Source organism: Notothenia rossii (genome assembly GCF_949606895.1).
Source record: "Notothenia rossii genome assembly, chromosome: 12".
In the NCBI taxonomy this organism is placed as follows: Eukaryota; Metazoa; Chordata; class Actinopteri; order Perciformes; family Nototheniidae; genus Notothenia; species Notothenia rossii.
In genome coordinates this window covers 21,007,184-21,030,746 of record NC_136911.1, presented here as the reverse complement: position 1 = coordinate 21,030,746, position 23,563 = coordinate 21,007,184, and the positions used below count along the sequence as shown (strand labels likewise).

Below are 23,563 nucleotides of genomic sequence, written 5' to 3'. Positions count from 1 at the left end.
GTGTGCTCCATACCTGCCAACCCTACCGATTTGGGCGGTAGTCTACCGCTTTTGACATGTTTCTACCGCCTATACCGACTTAGCTGGCTTTCCCTACCGATTTTCAATCTTCCCAAACTATAAAAAAAAGAAAATGACACTCCATAGACACTGGACTCGACTTTTGGCGGACACTGTTTGCAGCGTGTCTGTGATCGCATCATACAAACAGTCCTCTGTGTTTCTGAAAGAGAAACAACAGGCAGCGTTAGCCCTGGGGGCTGATGGGTAATCACTCCCAAATTGGTTTGGGGAACAGAGACGAGGCATTTGAGTCGTGCAGGGTTTCCCCGTTAATATCAGTGTCTCAAAAACACATGTTGGCGACTGAAAGACATCCAGTGTTTGGTCTTTTCCTGAAGCATCCTACACCTATAGTGTCTCAACTGAAAGAGGACCACAAACACACAAAACATATAATACCATTTTGGGATATTTATCTCCCATTCTTTAACTTTTTCTGACATTTTCAACACCAAACATGTCGTTAATGTCTCTGTTTAGTGAACTACAACAATCTGAAAGCCTGTCCATTATTTATATCACACTTTAGCAGTAGAAAAATGCAGGAAATTACTTTTTTAATGCAGTATTTTCTGATGTATGGCGCAACACAAAGATATTTCGCTCTGTGCAAACCTTTGACTCTAATATGTCAACAACATGAAACAAGAATATGAACCTGGCTTTATCCAATGTTCACACAAGAGTTCTACATCCTGACACATCCTTCATCTACACTGTCTCAACTGAAAGAGGACCAGAAACACATTACAAATATAATAAAATGTGGAGACTTTGGGATATTTATCTCCCATTCTTTTACTTTTTGGGCATTTTACACACCAGACATGTCGTTGATGTCACTGTTTACCAAACTACCACTTTTTGTGAAAAATGAATAAAATGATGCAATATGTTAAATACATGGTTTATATATGTGATTACTGGGGTTCCATTTATTCTAATTACCTCATTTGGGCGTGCACATTTGCCGCGCGCAAACCTACCTCTTTTGGATTTGGAAAGGTTCGCATGTATGGTGCTCACTCAGGCTGAGCTCCGCGGTGTCTCACTGTCTCGCAGACCCCACGCAGCAACCAGGAAACGACACCAGTAATCCAGCTCAAACTGTCCGCTCCTCGAGCCTCAAAGGGCGGAGCAGCGAGCCCCGCAACGTCCCACCAACACGGCACCCAGACCCCACGCAGCATTCTCATCTGTTTGTCATTACTGGTGTCATTTTCTGGTTGCTAACAAACGCCATTGTAACACATAATCACTGATGTTCCGCTGTAACGGTGGTGGACTCATCAAAACTGACCAATCAGAGCACAGTGGGCTCACGGGGGGGGGCAGGAGCTCCAACAAGGCGTGTAGGACAGAGAGTGAATACACATAGGCCTACTATACAGAGATGCTGTATGAGAAACCAATGTGATTTTGCTTTCCACCCCCAGGGCCAAACTCCGGAGCTTTGGGGACAGAGCCTTCTCTGTGGCAGCCCCGAAGCTCTGGAATTCCCTCCCCCAAGACATCCGTGACTATTCCCTCACCCTGTTCCGGTCCCTCCTCAAAACCCATCTCTTCAACTCTGTCTATCCATAAGCGCCCCCCCCCCCCCCTCAATCAACTTCCTCTCATGCCTTTTCTGTTTATTTTTTGTTTTGTTGTTTGTTTTTGCCTGTCCTTGTTTGTTTGTTTGTTTGTTTGTTTGTTTGTTTGTTTGTTTGTTTGTTTGTCATTTGGGTGCTGCTCGGTTCTTAAGGGCGTATTGGGGACAAACATAATGGCCCTTTCAAAAATCACAGCCCGAGGGCACAAACACTTCCTCAGCCTGTTGTTGGTGAAGGGAGTGGTGAGTGTCAAAGAGATGAAGAAAAACCCACTCATAATGAACTAACACTACCTCGAGACATGGGGCTATACACTGGATTAAATCACTTCTCTATCATTCACATCAAACACTGCTGGCCTCTGACATTTCTCTTTCCCCTGGAGCAGCGTATTTCTGTTGATGAGTAATTAAAAAGAGTCTTGATTCTGACTGATAGGACACAGATGATATTTTTCGTGTACATCTGGAGTGCTGTCAGACTGAGGGGGGGCTTGAATGTTTATGAACGTGTGTGTAGTTAGTTCATTAAGAACTGAGAAAGCTGCAGCTGATACAGAACGCTGCTGCTCGAGTCCCCACTCACATTAAAAGAGTGGATCACATCAGTCCGGTTCTGAAATCTTTACACTGGCTTCCAGTCGGCCAAATAATTAATTTTAAAGTTATATTGCTCGTTTTTAAATCACTAAATGGTTTAGGACCAACGTATATCAACGATCCCCTGCATAATTATGAACCATCCAGGTGTCCGGGTCTTCTGGAACGGGTCTGCTCTCAGTTCCGAGTGTAAGAACACAAAATGTCCCCACAATCTGGAGCAAACTTCCTGAATCATGCACGTCCGCAGAAACTCTTACTATTTTCAAATCGAGACTGAAAACATATATTTTTGCCGCTGGTTTTAATTGAACTGCTTACTGCTCATATTCACACTGCAGTTTGCTTTTTATTCATGTATTGTATAACTGTTGTGTTTATCTCATTACCTTTGCCTTTTAAATGCCTGTTGTAAAATGCCATTATATAATGTGTTACTGGATTTATTCTAAAATGTCTTTTATTTTATTTTGTAAAGCACTTTGAATTGTCGCGTGCTCAAAAGTGCTATATAAATAAACTTGTGTGTTTTTGAGCAGTGACTTGTTTGATCCTTCACACTGTTATCAAAATTAGAAATTGTCACATGATTACCCAAGGTTGATTGGTTTCAAACACCATTTAGAAGATAGAAACAATAACAGATTATTAGAAAAGCTTGAAATATATAGTGCTTACCTTTCTTCTTCTTCAGTAGTCTGAAAATATCTTAACAGACTCCAGATCTGTTGCAGATTAAAACCACATGTCCAACTTTCAAAAACGGTTAAAAATAATTGAACAATGTCAAACAGCATCAATAAAACACAGTAATTGTGGCTGTAGGTTTTGCATCTGTAGAACTAGCAAATTGCATGTTGTAAAAAATCATCAGTTTGCATTTGGCGCCCCCTTGTGGGTTAGAACTATAATAGCCATGAGCTATTCATCGGTAACTAAAAAAGGTAAATGTATTCTCTTATAGTTAGAGAAAATCAGATTACTCTAATATTTAAAAAAACTAGGGATCACAATGTAAGTAAATCTAAAAAGAGCATATTGTGTCTGAATTTTAAGCACCTTTACTATAGCATAAAGTGTCGGAAAAAAGGTGTGTTGGTGTGAGCACGTCAATTTAGTCTGAGCTCAGGGCTGTTTGCTGTTGAAGCAGCACTTTAACACACCTTGAACGTGATTTTTCTGACGTAGCGGAGTAAGAAGTGAGAAAAGCATCCATCATCCATCGTCAATCAAATGTCAGGAAACCTCTCCATCAACGAGGAGGTATTTAAAATGAAACATTAAAGGTCATTCCTATAAAATCCGGACGAGTTTTAATGAAAGCCTGGGTCCTGGGATGAGATTTGAGCCCCGGGGGCTACGTGGTGGGGCGTCTGGGATTTATCTCTGGGGAGGGAATCAACGACTGTCTTTACAAAAGAGACCATCCAGGTACAAAGAGCAGATCTCACAGGATGGATCATTAGTGAGCATTCAACGATACCTGAGGGCTTACGTGAGGTTTCTGTTAAATCTTTACAAGACTCTGGAGGAAGTTGGAGGATCTGCACAGAAAGCTGCTCATCTATTATACCTCACCAGTGTTGGAGAAGACACGCAAGAGGAATGTTTGTAAGAAGTTGAAAACAGAACAGCTGCTGCATGCTTCTTATGTGCCACTTTGGAAAAGCTTGCAGAATGACTGAAATAATACCACGGATGTGTAATGTGAATAATTGAAGAGCAGAAGTAGAGAGGGGGCATGCGAAGTTCACGGAAAAGTGAAAGCAAGTCATAACTCCAGCAGATTGAAAACACAAGAGTCCATTGTTTCGCTATCATCGCTAAAAATCAACACGAGCCGCTTTCCTGCAAGATTCTCCAACAGAGCCATAAAACACACGAAAGAAGGATTCGATGTTTTACACAGAACCAAGAAGTAGCAGCTCAGAGTGACCCAGTGTGCGGTACTTGATAGCATGCCAGCATTTAAGAAGTAAAGTAGGCATTAAGTGTAGCATGAATGCTTACTGTCCCATGCAAAGATGTTGATTTGGTTCTGTGACGACCAACATGACCCTCCCTTCAGTGTATACAACAGTCCCAACGTAAACAGTGTGCTACTAAGGATCAGCTTTAAAAACTCGATACAAACATGACAGCTGTTATGCCCGTGTCCAGTAAGTGCTGGTTGTTTTTATTGAAATGTTTTAATATTTCAATCCCGTTTGCCTGGAACCTGGAGCGGCAGAAGCTTCCTTCACTGACGACGACAACAACCTGATTACATTTCCTCCTTTAAAAACACATCGACGTGCCGTACATGGGTGAAATGTCGCTCGTCGGAGAAATCAGTCCCGTGCAAGCCTTCCACAACTGTTAGATATGATGAATACATGACAATTTAGTGATTGCAGTGGAGTGCACCTCTGTAAAAATACAGCTGCAATATTCTTCCTGGTGATGCATATGCAACAAGTCCGTGGGGGTTTCATTGGAGGGGGGGGGCGTTACTCTTCGGCCGCGTCCTTCTTGCCGGTCTCCTGGCCTTCGAAGAGGGGGAACTTGCTCTCCACCTCGGCCCAGGTCAGTGATCCGTTGGCCAAGTCTCGAACGATGTCAGGCAACTCGCTGACCTGAGGAGAGGAAAACAAGGTGAGGTTAAATGGAGGGAGTAATTACGGCTGAAAGGAGGCAGCGTTTAGGAAACTATTTGAAGGGATGTCGAGCAATAAATACAGGAAAAAGGTCGACAGCTGGGGCAACAAATGACCTTCATTTGACTCCAAGCTAATGGCACAGAACAGCTCATCTACACGTGACATGTAGCAGATGTTAGACACAACACTCTCTGGTCCTCAATCTACAAACTGAAGTCACATGCGTAAAACTGGAAGAAACGTAAAACCCAAATAAGATGCTTCAGGTTTTGGTTTCGTGCACAAAGCCAACGTGAGCGTTGTTGTGGCTTGTGTAAACAGCTGTATTGATTTAAGTGCATCTGTTCCATCAGACTGTGTAGACCTGGACCTTCCTCTGCAGAGTTCACAGCACCATAGATGGAAGCTCAGGGTATATGCAGGAACTCTAAAGTCACATGTAAGACATTTGAAGACCTTTTTTAAGACCCTTTCCATACATTTTAAGACCTCATCGCCACTTTGAGTTTAAACTGGTTACCTTGGCGACACACTTTACCTCACATTGAATATATACAGTATTGATTGTCCTTCCTCCTTATCTTCCAACCATTTGGACGCAGACTTGCATTTCCCCATAACGATGTTGCTTAGCAACCGGCGTAAACGGACCTTCGAGCTATCAAGCAGTGAGAGCGCGATGTCCTGTTCAGATGACGTCAAATCCAACGGGATGCCATAAATAAACTACACAGAATCACACTACACACCAACGCAATGATTACATTCAGGCACACTGTAGAATACAACCTCTTTGGACTAGTTATATACTTATTGAAAACAAGCTACAAAATGTAATACTTTTTAATAGCCTTAACTTTCGCTAAATTGATCTATCAACTTTTAATACTTTTTAAAACCCCACGGACCCCCTGAGAAAAGATCACGCTCACACACAGTAAACCTCCCATACATTAATTTAAGCTGTACACAGTAGAAAAAGAGAGGAAACTTATATTACAGGGTCAATGTGTTGCATTAAAAGAAAAAGAAACAGCCTCTCAGCTGACAGGAGATGACGTCCAAAGCGATGGATTTGTGTCAAAGCATCCACCTGTTTAATCCTATCCTCCCCCTTAGGGCAGAGCGCCCTCTACATATGCAAATGAGTCTTCATTCAGAGTGACAAACCGTGGAGAAGTACGACTAAGGGAGATGCAGGAGGTGAAGTAGTGATTTAGTGCAGTACCTCGGCCCTGATCTGCCTCATGGAGTCTCGGTCTCTCAGCGTGGCGGTGTGAGGAATCTTGTTCACCGTGTCGAAGTCGACGGTGATGCCGAACGCCACGCCGATCTCATCCGTCCGGGCGTAGCGCCTCCCGATGGACCCCGCAGAGTCGTCCACCTTGTAGGACACGTTGTTCTTCGTCATCGCCTCGGCTGAAAGAGGAGAAGGCAAGTTAACAAAGCGGCAGCATGTTCTCCCTCCTCTCTGACAGGAGTAGATCGTATACTGGAGGTTGTCATTATGTGGTGCACTTACACAACTGCTTCACGAAGGGCACGAAATCCTGGTTTTGACTCAGAGGCAGGACGGAGCATTTGTAAGGAGCTACAGTGGCAGGGAAGCTGAAGTACTGCAGGGAACAGGAAACAGGAATAGCATTAATGGAGGAAACACGGTCTTAAATGAATATCCTGTAATATTTCAGATGGGATTTGATCCGGTTCATGAACTTACCGTTCTCTGATCATCACCTTCTCGGACCTGGAATGTGTGCTCAAAGATGGAGTACATGACCCTGCCGATACCGAAGGAGGGCTCGATTACATTGGGAACTATTTCCTCCACTGTGGACGACAAAGACACGCAGACACTGTTAAAGCAGTCGCTCCAAATATCCACACCTCAAACCACAACTTTCCAATTGAAAGACTACCTCACCGAGCAGGATATCTCCAAATATGGATCAATAAAATATATCTTAACTTAAACTATAGCTTCAAGGATAAGTCGGTGGTAATAAAAAGTTGTTATTTGTATTTTTAGACACTCGAATATGGAGGTTTCTTGGGGTCTATTTGTCTTATTAAAGTGAATATCTTTGGCTTTTTGACAAATACAAAAAGACTTAGAGAAACTGGGATGGATTTTAAAGACCAAATAATATATCAAGAACAATGATCAGCAGATAAATCAATAACTAAACGATCCATTAGTAGCAGCTCTACATGAAATCCTCACCGTGCAGAGTCTTCTGGAACCGCTTCACGCTGACCATGTCCTTCGTGAGTTTGAAGGACTTGCCTTCTGACTCGATGGTGAACTCTCTGCAGAATAAAAGGAACAGCCTTGAGCAGGGGTGGGCAATTATTTTTTCCATGGGGCCACATTAGAAACAAAAAATATTGTGGAGGGCCGGGCCAAAAGGCTGAACTCAATTCTGCATAATATTAATTGTATTTCTTTATAAAAAGCAGTAAATAGCATTGTTTTGACAAGCTGGTAAGAGTATATGTTATAGTTGAGCAATGAAAAAGTGAGGTTGCCTTACAAAAAATGTAATTTATTCAATCAAATTTCCCAAAACAATGGAAAACAAAATGTGAACGTTTTTCACCATTTCTGACTCATATTAGTGAACATTTTCAGTCGCATTCACTACAAAACACATTTTGAGTTTCATATACTGTTGGAAAGTTGTGTAAAGGTTCTTAGCATTCTTAAGACATCACAACATTGTCTTTGTGCTCCAAACATTCAGCAAGATACATCATATTGAACTGTCACTGAACATCACTGAACTGTGATTTTGAGAAAAGGCTTCCCAAGAAAGTGTCCCAGTTCACTGCTAGTTGGTTCCTTTACATGCCTACATTTGTAGTCTAACCACCTCATTTGGTGTTTTTAAGTTCTTTTTTCTTGTTCAGTGAGAGAAATCTAGTCTCTGCTGGGCTTTAACGAGTGCATCGAAGTCAGGTTGAATGTCTGAGGTGGAGATGCGAAGCACAGCTGACAGATGATCATCAGTGAGAGAGGATCTATACCTGGATTTCATAAACTTCATCTTTGAAAATGTTTGTTCACATATGTAGGTAGAGCCAAAGAGAACCAACATCTTCTGAGCATGTCTCCTCATGTTTGGAAAGTTCTCCTCCTCGAGAGAAAAGTAGAAATCCAGCAGAGATCCTGACTTAAAGCGCTCTGCCAGTACTGCATCAGACTGCAGGTCAATGAGTTCCAGCTGAACATCACTGGGTGCATTATCCATACTGCAGGTAAAGGGAGAGGAAATCATGAGCATTTCATCCTCGATTGTTCGGAGATCTTCAAATCGCCTTGAAAACTCACCAAGCAATGCTCCTAACATGGATGAGTACCTGCGGAGGTGATCAGCTGATGGTGTGACTTCTTTCAGGGTTTGCATGTGAGTGAGAGTGTTGCTCTCCAGTTGGCTTGAAAGAAACTGCATCTTTCTCATGAAAGCCTTCATCAGGCTGTGCATTAATGAACAAAAAGGCCCTTGCCTTGCAGTTTGGTGTTCAGTTCATTCATCGGTGCAGTCACATCAACAGCAAATGCAAAATCTGCCATCCAGTCCTCGTCTGAGAGCTCTGGGATGTCTTTGCCTTTCTTCTCACAAAACTCTTGAATCTCTGCTTTCAGGTCCCAAACTCTTTTTAGCACTTTGCCCAGGCTGAGCCATCTGACAGCTGTGTGGTAGCCGATGTCACTATGCTCAGTGTCATGCTCCTCCAAAAGTGCAACAAACTGTCTGTGATTCAATGCCCGTGCCCTGATGAAGTTTACTATTTTAGTAACAACATCAATAACATGGTGAATTTTTAGCACTGACTTGCACAACACATGTTGGTGTATAATACAATGCAAAAATACCAATTTCTGATCTGCGTCGATTTCAGTCACTTTATCTTGCATACGTTTCAAAAGTCCAACATTTTTACCTGTAAGATTTGGACAACCGTCTGTTGTGACACCTGCCAGTCTGTCCCATTTCAGTCCCAGCGTGTCCATGCACGCATTTACCTCCGTGAACAGATCGCTCCCTGTCGTCGTCCCTTTCATCGGCCGCATTGCTGCCAGCTCCTCCGTAATCTTGAAGTCCGGCGTTATCCCACGGACAAATACGAGTAACTGCGCTGTGTCGCGGACATCACAGCTCTCGTCCAAAGCCAAGGAGATAAAGTCAAAACTTGCCACTTCATGTTGCAGCTGAAGCTCCAGATTCCCCGCAATGTCCTCGATCCTTCTCGTCACGGTTCGCCTGGACAGCGGGACTTGCTCAAAGGCTTCTTTTTTTTCAGGGCATATTAGTGCTGCAGAGTCCACTAAGCACTCTTTGACAAACTCCCCCTCTGAGAATGGCTTACTGTGTTTAGCTATTTTGTGGGATATCACGAAGCTGGTCTTGGTTGCTGCATCCTTGGATGTGTGAAGCTTGGTAAAAAAGCCTTGCTGCTTTTGCAGCTTAGCTAGCAAAGCGTTCGATGTGCGCGCCCTTTCAGCATCAGTCAAGTTTTTGTATTTCTCCGCGTGTTTCGTCTCGTAATGCCGACTCAAATTGTAGTCCTTGAACACGGCGATCTGCTCCCCGCAAACTAAACACACGGCTTTACCTCCGACTTCAGTAAATAAATACTTAGCAGTCCAATTTTTGTTGAAAACCCTACATTCGGCATCTACCTTTCTTTTTTTAGCATCAGCTGACATTTTTGAGCGCTAAAGTCATCTTGTGACAATTATCCAATAACGCGCACGTCTTGATTTGACGTATTGCGTCATTATGTACGTGAATAAAAAACAACTTCAAAATAAAAGCATTGCAGCTTTAGTCCATGCATGAGGTAAAATTAGAAAATATGTTTATTTTGTAATTTCCAATTAACCTTACACGGGCCGGTCAGAGTCAACCAAAGGGCCGTATGTGGCCCGGGGGCCGTACAGTGCCCAGGTCTGGTTGAGTGTGCTGCGAATATCAAACCAATCAAAAACCACGTGTGTGTCTGCGGCTAGCGGGCCTCACCCAGCGTCAGTGAGCAGCTGCTCCTGCTCTGTGATGAAGCTCTCGTCACACCCGGACAGATACTCCATGGCGATCTTAGCGTCCTTCTTGTACGCCTTCCCGATGGCTCCTTTGTTGGCCTCGAACTGGACTACGTTGACGATTTTGTGTGGAGGAGTTAAGGACAATAAAATGCCTTAAAGGGGCCCCATCATGCTCATCTCCAGGTTGATATCAGAACTTAATGTCTCTATTGTGACATGTCTCCATGCTTTAATGTTCAAAAAGCTCTTTATGTTTCTCACACTGCAGCATTTATTACCCTTTGCAGACCAGAAACATGCACGCAACCCTCTATAAGGCACTACAGGAAGGGGCAACCCATAAATAAAGCACACAAGGGAACCTTTAAGATAGAGAGGTCCCGATCCGATAAAAAAAATATTTTATATAAAAAATAATCCCGATCCCCGATTTTTTTTCTCCCGATTCCGATCTTTTGAAAATCACGTGATCGGCTCTGATCCCTGATCACGTGATTTTCAAAAGATCGGAATCGGGAGAAAAAAAATCGGGGATCGGGATTATTTTTTATATAAAATATTTTTTTTATTTAATGTTACAAAACAAAAATGACCATGTTCAAGTCTTAAAGTCATCCTGACGCCTTAGTTTTGGTTTAAAATTAAACAACATTTTTTTTTTTTTTTTGATTTTGATATACTTTATTAATCCCCACGGGGAAATTGTTTCTCTGCATTTGACCTATCCTTGTGTTAGGAGCAGTGTGCTGCCATTATGTACGGCGCCCGGGGAGCAGTGTAGGGAACGGTGCCTTGCTCAGGGACACCTCGGTAGCACTTGGTCTTGCTGGGACTTGAACTGTTGACCTTCCAGTTGCCAAGCCAAGTCCCTATCGACTTCGCCACCACCGCCCTCATGCATGTGTTGCTTCTTTTGGGCTTGTTTCCATAGACCTGGTTGCTTATTTCTCTCAAATCTGGCAACAGAGTGGTTAGGGCGCAGTGTCTAATTGTAGCAGTAAGCTAACGAGAGGCTACGTTCAGCTGGTGACTCGGGAGTCGGGACTGAGAAAATGTCAGGAGTTTGGAAGTATTATAACATTGAGAGTGAAGGCAGTGTAACAGCCAGATGCAATGTTTGCAAGGCGGAGACTTTGAAAAGGAAAGAGAAACTGCCCCAGAACAGTGAAAAGGCCCAAAAAATAACAGCCAAGATAGCTGAGATAAAGATCGGATCGGGAAAAATCGGTATCGGCAGATTGTCAAAATCAAATGATCGGAATCGGATCGGGAGCAAAAAAAGGTGATCGGGACATCCCTACTTTAAGATGTTTCTTTTGAGACTTGATGGAACAACGAGTTTAATGAAAAAGGATATGGGTTCTTTTAGAGGCTTCTCGGCGACCAACGGGACCTTCGTAGCTTTCGCATGGCATTGCAGATCAAAGCAGGAGCGGTCGGCACATCCCACGATCTCGATCCAGCCCTGCAACGAAAAGATATTCACTTAAAAAGCACACGGACTCCCTGCTGAGCTACGAGGACGTAAGTGGGATAGTACGTACATAGGAGGTTTTGGTTTCGGCGTCCCAGCAGTCGCAGGCGTAGTGAGCCATCTCGTTGTCCATGTGCTGACGGAAGCGCAGCTTGTCTTTGGAGATACCAACTTTAGTGAGGTAGAGGTAGATCCTCCCGATGAAGTATCCCAGGACGGTGTTGTTGATCACTCCCTGAAAGAACACTTTGTCAGTCTTCCAGTTTGTGTGTACGGAGAGATCGAAATACCGTTTCCCACAATCCAGAATATATGTATAAAAATATGTGTGCAAATATGTATATATATATATATATATTATATATTTTTAACTATATAAAAACACAACAATCAATATATACAAAATAACAGATGGATGGATTAGTGTGAATTCTGTGAAAGGAGATTATGCTCAATTGAAACTCAACGTGGACTATTGTTGGTAACATTTTTTGCTTGGTGATACAAGATGACATTTCTACTAGAATGTATTTGTAAAAGGCCGTGGTTCACCATGGAGCAAATTGCAATTATCTTGTCACAAAAGAAGAATAACTAAATAAAGTGTCTGAGCTTTTGTTTCTGAAGCGGCCTAATACCGATACAAGCTTGGTTATAAAGCCATCTTACACAAGATAATATTGACCAAAGGTTTCATGTGGTAATTGAACCGAGTATATGTTTTTTTTCAGATTCAAATAACTTAATTGTCCATTCAATTAACATCAAATGGAAATGTGTCTTTGGCACCAGCAAGTTCACTCACCTTAAACAGCTCAGTCTAAAAAGGGACTAATTAGCAGTCATAATTAACGTGCTGTGTTATCCCAGAGGTGTGTAGTCCAAAAGATATTTTTAATATCGCTTTTAAATTTGGGTTAAATTTGAATTCTCACTCATTGTCCATGTTTTACTGTATTTTTTAAATGTTGCTTTTACATTTTTTTAATTGTTCTATTTTAACCTATTTTAATTTCTTGCCAGCTTTAATTCAAGGGAATTTCATTAGGACCACTTTTGATGTTTTATATTGTTCTGTAACGCACTTTGGGCTGCTTTGTGCATGAAAGGTGCTATACAAATAAAGTGTATTATTATTATTATTATTATTATTATTTAAAGGTCTCCTATTTTACTGTGTTTCATCAATATATCACAGGTCTCAGATATATACAGAGCCTGTCTCTGATTGGCTGAAACACCAAACAGATCATTTCAGCGTTACCCATAATCCCCTCTGTTTCAGCCCTGTTACCAAAGTGTTGATCCTCTGTCTGTTACTTTAGATGAAAATAAGGGGGGGGGGGGGGGGGGGGGGGGGGAGTTACCTTGGTTGCTGATTGGCTAATGGTTACACAAGCTAACAAATCGTTATGACATCATTAAGTGGCAAAAATCTTCACAATGGTGCAAATTGCAATTTTCTTGTCACAAAAGAAGAATAACTTTAAAGTGTCTGAGCTTTTGTTACTGAAGCTGCCTAATACCGATACAAGCTTGGTTATAAAGCCATCTTACACAAGATAATATTGAGCATGGAACACAGTATTATAAATACATTAATATCCAATCAAATCAGGTGACGTGTTGCAGAGTGACCTAAAAGGCTTATTCAGTGACTCCCACCTGCTCCACAGCGTCCCCCAGCCTCATGATCTTTGCAGACTGTCCGCTGGTCTGAGCCGTGGAGGAGTAGAGCGTGAGGTCCAGGTCGGCTACATTGGAGAATTTGGGGTGGATTTTTTCATTTGGATCCACAAAGTGCTCGATCTCAGCCATGGTGAACTCTCTGTGAGGAAACGTGGATTCAGGATCAAGGCTTTTAGTATGCATAGCTATGACAATGAAAATCTTAGGCTCCTCCAACACAATAAAACAGATTAATTATAGTGCAAGTGAATGAAATAGAAATAGTGCAGAATAGTCTATATACAAGTAATTGAAATATTGATATATATAAGCTGCAAACAGATGAATGTTATGGATGTTCTTTCAGAAGTTCAGGTGTTTAACAATCCTATGGCCTGTGGAGTGATTATATGTAAGGGGATAATGTGCAGCGACTTGGTCATTACGCTTATTACACGGCCATATACTAAACAAACTAACGACTCGACTCCCGATATTAATCAAAATGATTTCATTAACTTAAAAATTATCATATTTCGTCCGCTAAGAAAAAAAAAATCTCCGTTTCACGGCGCACCAGCGGCTGGAACTAAGACAACATACAACTTTACGGCAGCACTGTCCAACTCTGTTCACGGTTTGTGATCCACTAACACGTCCTTAAACACCGCAGAGCCCACACCGTGTTCCTGTTAGTGTTCCCCTCTGCCTTCTTCTGGGGATTTATCTGACGTCCAGCGCTCCCTCTTTCACTTTCTCTTTCTTGATCCTCCATAGCAACGGCAGGAAATGCTTCCATAGTGTTTTTGAGGATCTTTTTGATTACAGATTTGAAAACATCGTTGCTTGCTTTAAAAGTAGCACAATTCATGATGTCGAACCTTGGAAAGTATCTAGATATCCCTGCCCTAATGCCAAAGGAACTGCACACTGAATATGTGTCGCCGTTTGATGTCTATGTCTGGACCGCTGTGTAAAAAGGAGGGTTTCTGCCCCGTTACTTCTCCACTGCTTTCTTGTTCCAGTTTGAAAAGCAAACTGAACGCAGTTAAATCGACTTCTTTGTGCAGATGTGAGCGTCCTTAACAACGGTCAATGAGTCCTTGACAGCGGTCTGTACTACTGGATTAACAACGCGTCACGTGTTCTGAATTGACCAATCAGAATCGAGTATTCAACTAAGCCATGTAATAATCCTGTTTAACATCATGAGTCATTTGAATACAGATCAAATAAAAAGGTGGATCTCTCACCTGACACGGATGAGTCCAGAGCGAGGAGAGATCTCGTTCCTGAAGGAGTTTCCTATTTGAGCAGCAGCGAAGGGAAGTTTTCCCTGGTTGAACTCCAGCAGACGCTTGAAGTTGAGGAAGATTCCCTGAGCGGTTTCAGGCCTCAGATAGCTGCGGAGTCACGTCAAATCAATCAGCACATAGTCAGCAAAGTGGTCCACGTGTCTTAGGAAAGATTCTTACATGACAAATACGGTGCGTTTCCAAAACATTGTCTCCGCAACCGGGCTATGGAAAGCTGCATGAGGGGCAGAATCAGTGTGCCCCTGTTTTAAAAACCCAAAGTTCAGCACTGACAGCTGACTCTAGGAACCACAAGGCAGACGTTTCTATCATTTCCTCAAATAAAAACATAAACAATGAACAAAACATGTTTAAAACACCAAAGAGGACATGCAACATATCTCAAGACGACAAAAACACATTTATATCAGTGAACATAATCACTTAACGCTGTGGGGTCAAAACAGAGTTGTGTTTGATGATCAGGACGCATTTCTGGATATCTATGATACAAATGCAGCACCAACGACTACGGCTGCGGTCGAATAATCCAAAAATCAGCTCCTAAGTTCTAACCCTATCTCCTATTCCTTGACCTCTGAGTGAAAGGTCACGGGGTTAAGGGATAGTGGATAGGAGAATTCAAAAGGACTTAGGAGAAGAGACTGCGGTACTTTAGAGAATCCGACCGCACTTTCACTATCCGACGTGTTTATGATGCGCCAGCGGATGGCATTGTGTGCGTCTGCTGCTGTGGGGAAACTATGGAAACTACAGTTTTCTATGCAGAGGACTACAACATGGATGTTTAATAAGAACGAGGGACTACTGTAAACTCATCCAGAGACTCTGCACCGTGCTCTGATGCTTTATGAACAACAGAGAAACATATTCTTCATGACCAAAGTTGGAATTGAAATAAAAAAGGAAAGTGAAACTTATGCTCGTCACCCTTTCCCTCCGGTCCACATTAATACAAGTGATCCCAATCTTAAAAAATCTTAAAATCAATACAGATGTATTTAATATAAACGTTAGTCCTTAACACCTATCACACGTATATCACCATTCAAACATCTTTTAAAAGTTGAACAAACCCCACACAGCTCAGTGAAATGTTGACTATTTGATCATTTCAGTAAAAACTAAAGTTCATATTTCTCTTTTTGATTATAATACTGATGAACGTTCAAAACAAATCACTTTGGCAACTTACCACATACGTTTTAAAATGCTTAATAAGCACCGTTACTTTCATGATATCATTTCTCCGTCATAATCGGTTGTTTCCGTGAACGGCCGACTGTTGTGTGACGCAAATACTGCGGCTGCAAGGCACTGTGGGGCAGCACTTTCTCCTCTCCTTTCGGTGAGGGAGGTCCAGTGGTTCCTAAGCTAAAGGAGGTTATAAAGGAAGTTTGAAACCTCCTTTCCTTTCATCTAGAGATCAGCTCTTATCATGGCTGCCACTGAGGGACTTCCGGGTCATTTCACTCGGTTAGGAAGGTTCCTAAGCTAAATGGACTATTGGACTTCAGCCTACATTCTCCGCTGTATTGTGTTTATTTTTACCCCGTCATGTTCCCTCCTGGTCCGATGGACGTCTGGAACATCAGGTTGAAAAGGGTGGGAGCTGTGAGGTCATTTCCTGTGATGGGAGACTTCACGTTGTATTTCACAAAGAAGTCGGTGAGCTCCTGCTGGGTGTAGTTGTCCATCTGGAACAGAAATAGGCGAAAAAGGGAATTATTAGAAACTATCAGAAGCAGCTTTTCCACTAAAGAGCATTTAGTCTCGGTTACAACGGACCTGAGTGGTGACTTCCTCCATCTCAGCCTTCTTCTCTGCTGAGCACTTCTTATCGGACATCAGCTTCTGGAGGTGGGCTGTCGGACACACAGAGACATGAAATCAATACTCTTACAAACGCGGGACAATGCTAAACCGACTATACAAATCAAATGGAAGAAATTAATCTTGAGAATAGGGCTGAACGATTAATCGATTTTAAATCGAAATTTGAAATGATGCGATTATCAAATCGCAAAGCCTGCGATATTTTTAAAATTTCTTTTTACAATTTCTTTTTTTTTCTTCTTGTGTGTCAGTCATCCACAACAATCAGAAGTGCTGTGCTCCACATGTACCAGCCATTGTTAACCAATCAGAAGTGGCCCATGATAGAAGGTGATAGACAGATTGATCCAATCACCTGCCAAGTATTTTTGAAAGTGCCTGCCCTTTCCAAATGGCTTCCAGTGGAGCTCTCCTAGATTGTCTGGTGAAACCATCTGAGTCAGGTTAGTAACGCTCCATCACATGTTTCTATCACAGGGTGAATCTTAAACTGAAGCTTGACTTTAAAGCAACCCAAGGGAAGTTTCATGGAAGTTTAGTTCTTTCACTCGTAGCCCGGGCTGCGGGGGTGCTAGAGACGGGAGCACGTTGATGCAACCTTCTTAGCCGGAGTTATGGCCGCATTTTACAATAAACTTACGTTGGGTCGCTTAAAAACAAATATCGCAAATCGAATCGCAATATTTGTCAGAAAAATCGCAATTAAGATTTTTTTCCCAAAATCGTGCAGCCCTACTTGAGAAGTGTGGAAATGTTCTCGAAACTCGTCCGCATCGTGAAAAGATATCGCTTTAATTGGCATGACAATATCCAAACATAGTATTGCCAAAGCATGTTGTACAAGGTGTTACAACATGACAATCAAACAGGACACTAAGCATACATGTTAAGCACACTTTCCATATCTCAGATAATAAATAACATACTTTCATTAAATAACATTTTCATGAATTATGTCATCCCTTTTTTGTCATCGGAGCCAATTTTAGCCTTCAAGGAAATGAGCCGTTCTTCCTGTATCTCACATTATGTCTGCTGGCTCGTTGGCACAGCTCCAGTCTCTGTGGTCTCAGCTCACACTGCTATGAAAGCTGTGTGATGTCTGCTGTTCCAGCCACTTCCATTCTCGCTCAGGCACCACAGTGATACTCAGAGTGTTCCCAACCAGCAGCAGCCACTGACAACACAAGCTTGGACCGCGTCCATCCCCCCTCACCCGGCACCACCCATGAATAATCCACATGGAAAACCTACAAAGACCCCTGCTGTGTTTAGGATGACTAATCTTTAGTTTAGTGTAAGTCACTAAATATACACAGGATGTACAAAAGGCTTACCTTTGAGGAGGTGGTCGGCCCTGAAGCACTCGCCATTCTTCACGTCTTTCACCATGTAGTCAGCAAACTTGTCCACATGTCCTGATGTCCTAGAATTAGGAGAAGAAATATTACATTATAGTGTTAAAGAGGACATATACTGCTGATGTTCAGGTGTATATCAGTATGTAGTGTCTCTACTTTAAAGAGTCCTCTCCTGCTGATGTTCAGGTGTATATCAGTATGTAGTGTCTCTATTTTAAAGAGTCCTCTCCTGCTGATGTTCAGTTGTATATCAGTATGTAGTGTCTCTACTTTAAAGAGTCCTCTCCTGCTGATGTTCAGGTGTATATCAGTATGTAGTGTCTCTACTTTAAAGAGTCCTCTCCTGCTGATGTTCAGGTGTATATCAGTATGTAGTGTCTCTACTTTAAAGAGTCCTCTCCTGCTGATGTTCAGGTGTATATCAGTATGTAGTGTCTCTACTTTAAAGAGTCCTCTCCTGCTGATGTTCAGGTGTATATCAGTATGTAGTGTCTCTACATGTCTCCATGCTTTAATGTTCAAAAAGCTCTTTATTGTTCTCATACTCTCTGTGCTGCAGCACCTCTTTTCACCCTCTGTCTGAAACCAGAGCCCAGTCTGCTCTGATTGGTTAGCTGGCTGGCTCTGTTGTGATTGGTCAACCACTTAGAGATGTCCCCCCTTAGCCTATCACGTACAATGTGTTGGAGCGATAGCCAATGCAGACAATTGACATGCACAAAAACCTATATAACACATTACTGTAAAGGGAAACCCCTAAAAGTATAATAAGGCTTCTTTAATACTAAAATTAATGATTAATTTAATCAAATAATTGTTTCTGCAACCGGGCTAAAAGGTGCTGTATTAGCAGCTGCCATGCATAAAATCGCAGGATCATTGTGCGCCTGTTTACAAAAACCCACAGTTCAGCAGTTTGGAGCGGACTCTAGGAACCACAAGGCAGCATTACCCTCATTCATTATACATTAGAAATAACAAATGAGTGTTTGAAACCCATAGAAGCCATGATCTGATGGGCGAGACACCTACTTGAGGACGGGCTCGGGGGTGAGCATGGTGCAGTCGATCTCCAGGATCTGCTCCTCCTGGATGAAGTGCTGCCTCCACACCTGCAGGATGTTGTTCTTCAGGGCGCAGCCGACAGGGCCGAAGTCATACAGGCCGCTCACACCTGAGGGGCAATACTGCATGGTAACAGAGGGCTTAAAGACTCTTTGTGCGGTTACCTGCCCATCTAGCCCTTTGTTTTATTGAAGGTCACCTATTCTGCAAAATCCTCTTCCTCAAGTCTCTTCTACATCAACATGTGTCCCCTCTTCTTCATGTCTCTTCTACATCAACATGTGTCCCCTCTTCTACATCAACATGTGTCCCCTCTTCTCCATGTCTCTTCTATTTCAACATGTGTCCCCTCTTCTACATCAACATGTGTCCCCTCTTCTCCATGTCTCTTCTACATCAACATGTGTCCCCTCTTCTTCATGTCTCTTCTACATCAACATGTGTCCCCTCTTCTTCATGTCTCTTCTACATCAACATGTGTCCCCTCTTCTTCATGTCTCTTCTACATCAACATGTGTCCCCTCTTCTCCATGTCTCTTCTACATCAACATGTGTCCCCTCTTCTCCATGTCTCTTCTACATCAACATGTGTCCCCTCTTCTTCATGTCTCTTCTACATCAACATGTGTCCCCTCTTCTCCATGTCTCTTCTACATCAACATGTGTCCCCTCTTCTCCATGTCTCTTCTACATCAACATGTGTCCCCTCTTCTCCATGTCTCTTCTACATCAACATGTGTCCCCTCTTCTCCATGTCTCTTCTACATCAACATGTCTCCCCTCTTCATCAACATGTGTCCCCTCTTCTCCATGTCTCTTCTACATCAACATGTGTCCCCTCTTCTTCATGTCTCTTCTACATCAACATGTGTCCCCTCTTCTCAATGTCTCTTCTACATCAACATGTGTCCCCTCTTCTCAATGTCTCTTCTACATCAACATGTGTCCCCTCTTCTTCATGTCTCTTCTACATCAACATGTGTCCCCTCTTCTCCATGTCTCTTCTACATCAACATGTGTCCCCTCTTCTTAATGTCTCTTCTATTTCAACATGTGTCCCCTCTTCTACATCAACATGTGTCCCCTCTTCTCCATGTCTCTTCTACATCAACATGTGTCCCCTCTTCTCCATGTCTCTTCTACATCAACATGTGTCCCCTCTTCTTCATGTCTCTTCTACATCAACATGTGTCCCCTCTTCTTCATGTCTCTTCTACATCAACATGTGTCCCCTCTTCTCCATGTCTCTTCTACATCAACATGTGTCCCCTCTTCTTCATGTCTCTTCTATTTCAACATGTGTCCCCTCTTCTACATCAACATGTGTCCCCTCTTCTCCATGTCTCTTCTACATCAACATGTGTCCCCTCTTCTTCATGTCTCTTCTACATCAACATGTGTCCCCTCTTCTTCATGTCTCTTCTACATCAACATGTGTCCCCTCTTCTCCATGTCTCTTCTACATCAACATGTGTCCCCTCTTCTCCATGTCTCTTCTACATCAACATGTGTCCCCTCTTCTTCATGTCTCTTCTACATCAACATGTGTCCCCTCTTCTCCATGTCTCTTCTACATCAACATGTGTCCCCTCTTCTCCATGTCTCTTCTACATCAACATGTGTCCCCTCTTCTCCATGTCTCTTCTACATCAACATGTGTCCCCTCTTCTTCATGTCTCTTCTCCATCAACATGTGTCCCCTCTTCTCCATGTCTCTTCTACATCAACATGTGTCCCCTCTTCTCCATGTCTCTTCTACATCAACATGTGTCCCCTCTTCTCCATGTCTCTTCTACATCAACATGTCTCCCCTCTTCATCAACATGTGTCCCCTCTTCTCCATGTCTCTTCTACATCAACATGTGTCCCCTCTTCTTCATGTCTCTTCTTCATCAACATGTGTCCCCTCTTCTTCATGTCTCTTCTACATCAACATGTGTCCCCTCTTCTTCATGTCTCTTCTACATCAACATGTGTCCCCTCTGTGGAAAGAGACTCTGAAAGTTTCAGGAACAAAGATTCTCTCTCTTTTTGATCCATTTCTATAAAAACCTGTCTGAAAATGAGCTGATCAGATTTTGGCCACTTTATGATGTCATAACGATGTTTTGTCTTGTGTAACCATTAGCCAATCAGCAACCAACGTACCCCCGCCCCCCCCCCCCCCCCCCCCTTATCACCTGAATCTTCTCCTAGAGCACCATTGAGTTCTTTGTAACCAAATGTCTCTCAGAGGGGCGTGGGGAGGGGCTCTTTATTTTCATCTAAAGTAACAGACAGAGAATCAGCACTTTGGAAACAGGGCTGAAACAGAGGGGATTATGGGTAATGCTGCAATGATCTGTTTGGTGTTTCAGCCAATCAGAGACAGGTTCTGTATATATCTGAGACCTGTAAGATATTGATGAAAAACAGTATGATAGGAGACCTTTAACATTAGTCCTCAAAGTCTTACCTCCATAGATGGCAAAGGCCTGGTCGTAGAAGAATCTCCTCTTGAGGGTGTCCTCCATCTTGGTTCTGTCAACGATGTCATCTTTGGGTTGTAATGACAGTTCCTGCAATGAGAAGGATATTTACTCCATTCTTGACAACTCATAGTCAGCAAATTCGGTCCCAGGAAAGAAACGCATCAAGACATGATCAAATAAGTAGCTTGTCAGAAACATTGTCTCCGCAACCGGGCTATGGAAGGCTGCCCGAGGAAAATAATCCATGCATCAAATCACAGAATCAATGTGCGCCTGTTTTTAAAAACCCACAGTTCAGCACTGACAGCTGACTCTAGGAAACACAAGGCAGCATTATCATTGATTAAATATACATAAGTGATAACCAAAACATGTTTAACACCAACAAGAGGACATGATACACATCTTAGGATGACAAAAACAAAATTTTAAAATCAGCGAACAAGGCACAATAGCTGGGACCGGGAATTGAAATGCAGGTTTATAATATTTTGCATATCAGTTTTGAATAGGTTTGACACCAGATGTGTTATAACCAGGTTGAATGCATCTGATAATAACATCTACCATGATTTGTCAAACACCTGCATCTCCAGCAAGCACCCAATTCCCAGTCTGCTTGTCACAATAGTAGGTTAAAAAGGAAAAAAAAAGGTTGGCACACACTGCCCATATTTTAATTAAAGTGCATCATGTTTGCAGCACAGCCTGGTCATTAAGTGGAGAGCTGGCAAGTGTTTTACATTCCTATTCCTCAGAACAGATGCAAGGCTTGGCAGATAATTGTAGACAAAGGTAATTGATACTAAATATATTGCATCACATGCAGTTGAACTAGACTCACCTTGGCTTCAAAAGCCCTCTTCCTCGCCTTCAGTTCAGCCACAGCTTTAGTAACATCCACATCAGGAGCTCCATCCTGTTTCATTTGACGCACCAGTTCCCCCTAAGAACAGAGAGGGGCTTTAGACTGCTTTAGATCTCTGGTTTGGGCATGTTTAATAGCAATAACATCTTTTTTTTTTTGTAGCAGCATGAATTTCTTCTTTAAACCCCACCCTGCTCACAAATATCTGCAGCAGCTCATTGAAACGTGGCAAAGGGTGCAGAGTCTGCAGACATTACTGCCGACTAGTGTTAGCATTTAGCTAATGGTTCTTTCATTGACAGCTTCATGAGGAACCGGTGAAGTAAAAAATTATCTAATCAAATCAAAAAATAAGAAAAAATCAAATCAATAAATCATTTGAATTAAAGAAAGAAAGAAAAAGAAAAGAAAAAAGAAAAATATATTAAAAAAAAGAACCGGTCCGGTTAGCCGGTTAGCTTGCATGCTAACACCCTAGCTGTCACCCTGCAGAGGTAATACAAAGCTATCTGACCCTAAAGAAACCTATACCACATCAGTTTTAAGTCATTATGGATGTCTTTGTTACCTGTTCTTTGACAGCCAGCCTCAAAGGGGCCAGAATCTCCTCCATATTTCCGTCCATGGTTCGTCCTTCCTGCAGCCAAAGACTTCTCTTCTTGTTCCTCTTAAACAGGCACAGAGACACGGAAAACGGTCTGTTGTTGTTTCCGGACCGGGTCTTTGACCACAGGGAGGAGAAGGAGGAGATCTCGGTGCTGGTCCTCAGCAGTTCTGATGTTCTGCGAAGCATGGACCTCAGTAACAAGAGAGGAGATGATGAAATCTGTGGGGATATGTAAACGCAGAAACAGCGTCTGTGCAGCACTTTCGCTACTATTGGTGCAGGGTTTTAAAACGTATCGGCAGATTCGACGCACAGAAACAAATATAATAGATATATACAATTATTGATGTTGCATTTTCTATCACATATTTTTAGTTAATTACTATATTTCTAACTATGAAAAATAATTAAATGCTGTTGACAGTGGTGTTAAGTAACTATGTACATTAACTCAATTACTGTACTTACAATGTTGAGGTACTTGTACTTTACTTCCAATCCAACTTTATTTATAGCACATTTAAAAACAACAGAGTTGACCAAAGTGCTGTACATCAATACATATATAAAAAAGCAGCATAAATACATTTAGACAAAACCGATAGGACTTAAAGAAACTAATGTAAAAGCACGAGACAATAAAACCATACTTATAGCCAGACTGAAAACCCTCATACATGATGAAACATTTACTGTACTCGAGTATTTCCATGTTATGGTGTACTTTTACTCCACAAGTGACTAGATTAATGATAAACACTATTTATAACACTTAAATCAGACTTTAGTTCCACCTGGAGTAAATTCACAAGCTACCCTGCAGTATTCAAAGCATACTGTATATATAGATACAAAGTCATTAAAACTAGCTGCACCTGCAACTTTGAGAACACTTTAATGACCGATCTGCACAATGAGTACTTTTACTATTGCTAGGCTACTTTAACTATATTTGCA

General features: G+C 42.2%; 1 protein-coding gene across 1 annotated transcript; it reads right to left on the bottom strand.

Annotated features, from left to right (window-relative positions):
* Window positions 1–4,396: 4,396 nt before the first annotated feature.
* LOC307026413 (glycine--tRNA ligase-like) lies at window positions 4,397–22,848 on the bottom strand. Its single transcript, XM_079661799.1, has 17 exons — window positions 22,568–22,848; window positions 21,976–22,077; window positions 21,116–21,218; window positions 18,628–18,769; window positions 17,572–17,660; window positions 16,187–16,263; window positions 15,950–16,095; window positions 14,336–14,485; window positions 13,080–13,242; window positions 11,485–11,649; window positions 11,299–11,405; window positions 9,918–10,064; window positions 7,118–7,203; window positions 6,614–6,723; window positions 6,416–6,509; window positions 6,122–6,312; window positions 4,397–4,869 (listed from the first exon to the last, which is right to left on the bottom strand). Exons 1-17 carry the CDS (start codon window positions 22,790–22,792, stop codon window positions 4,744–4,746), a joined length of 2,223 nt encoding a protein of 740 aa, XP_079517925.1. The 5' UTR covers window positions 22,793–22,848; the 3' UTR covers window positions 4,397–4,743.
* Window positions 22,849–23,563: the final 715 nt, after the last annotated feature.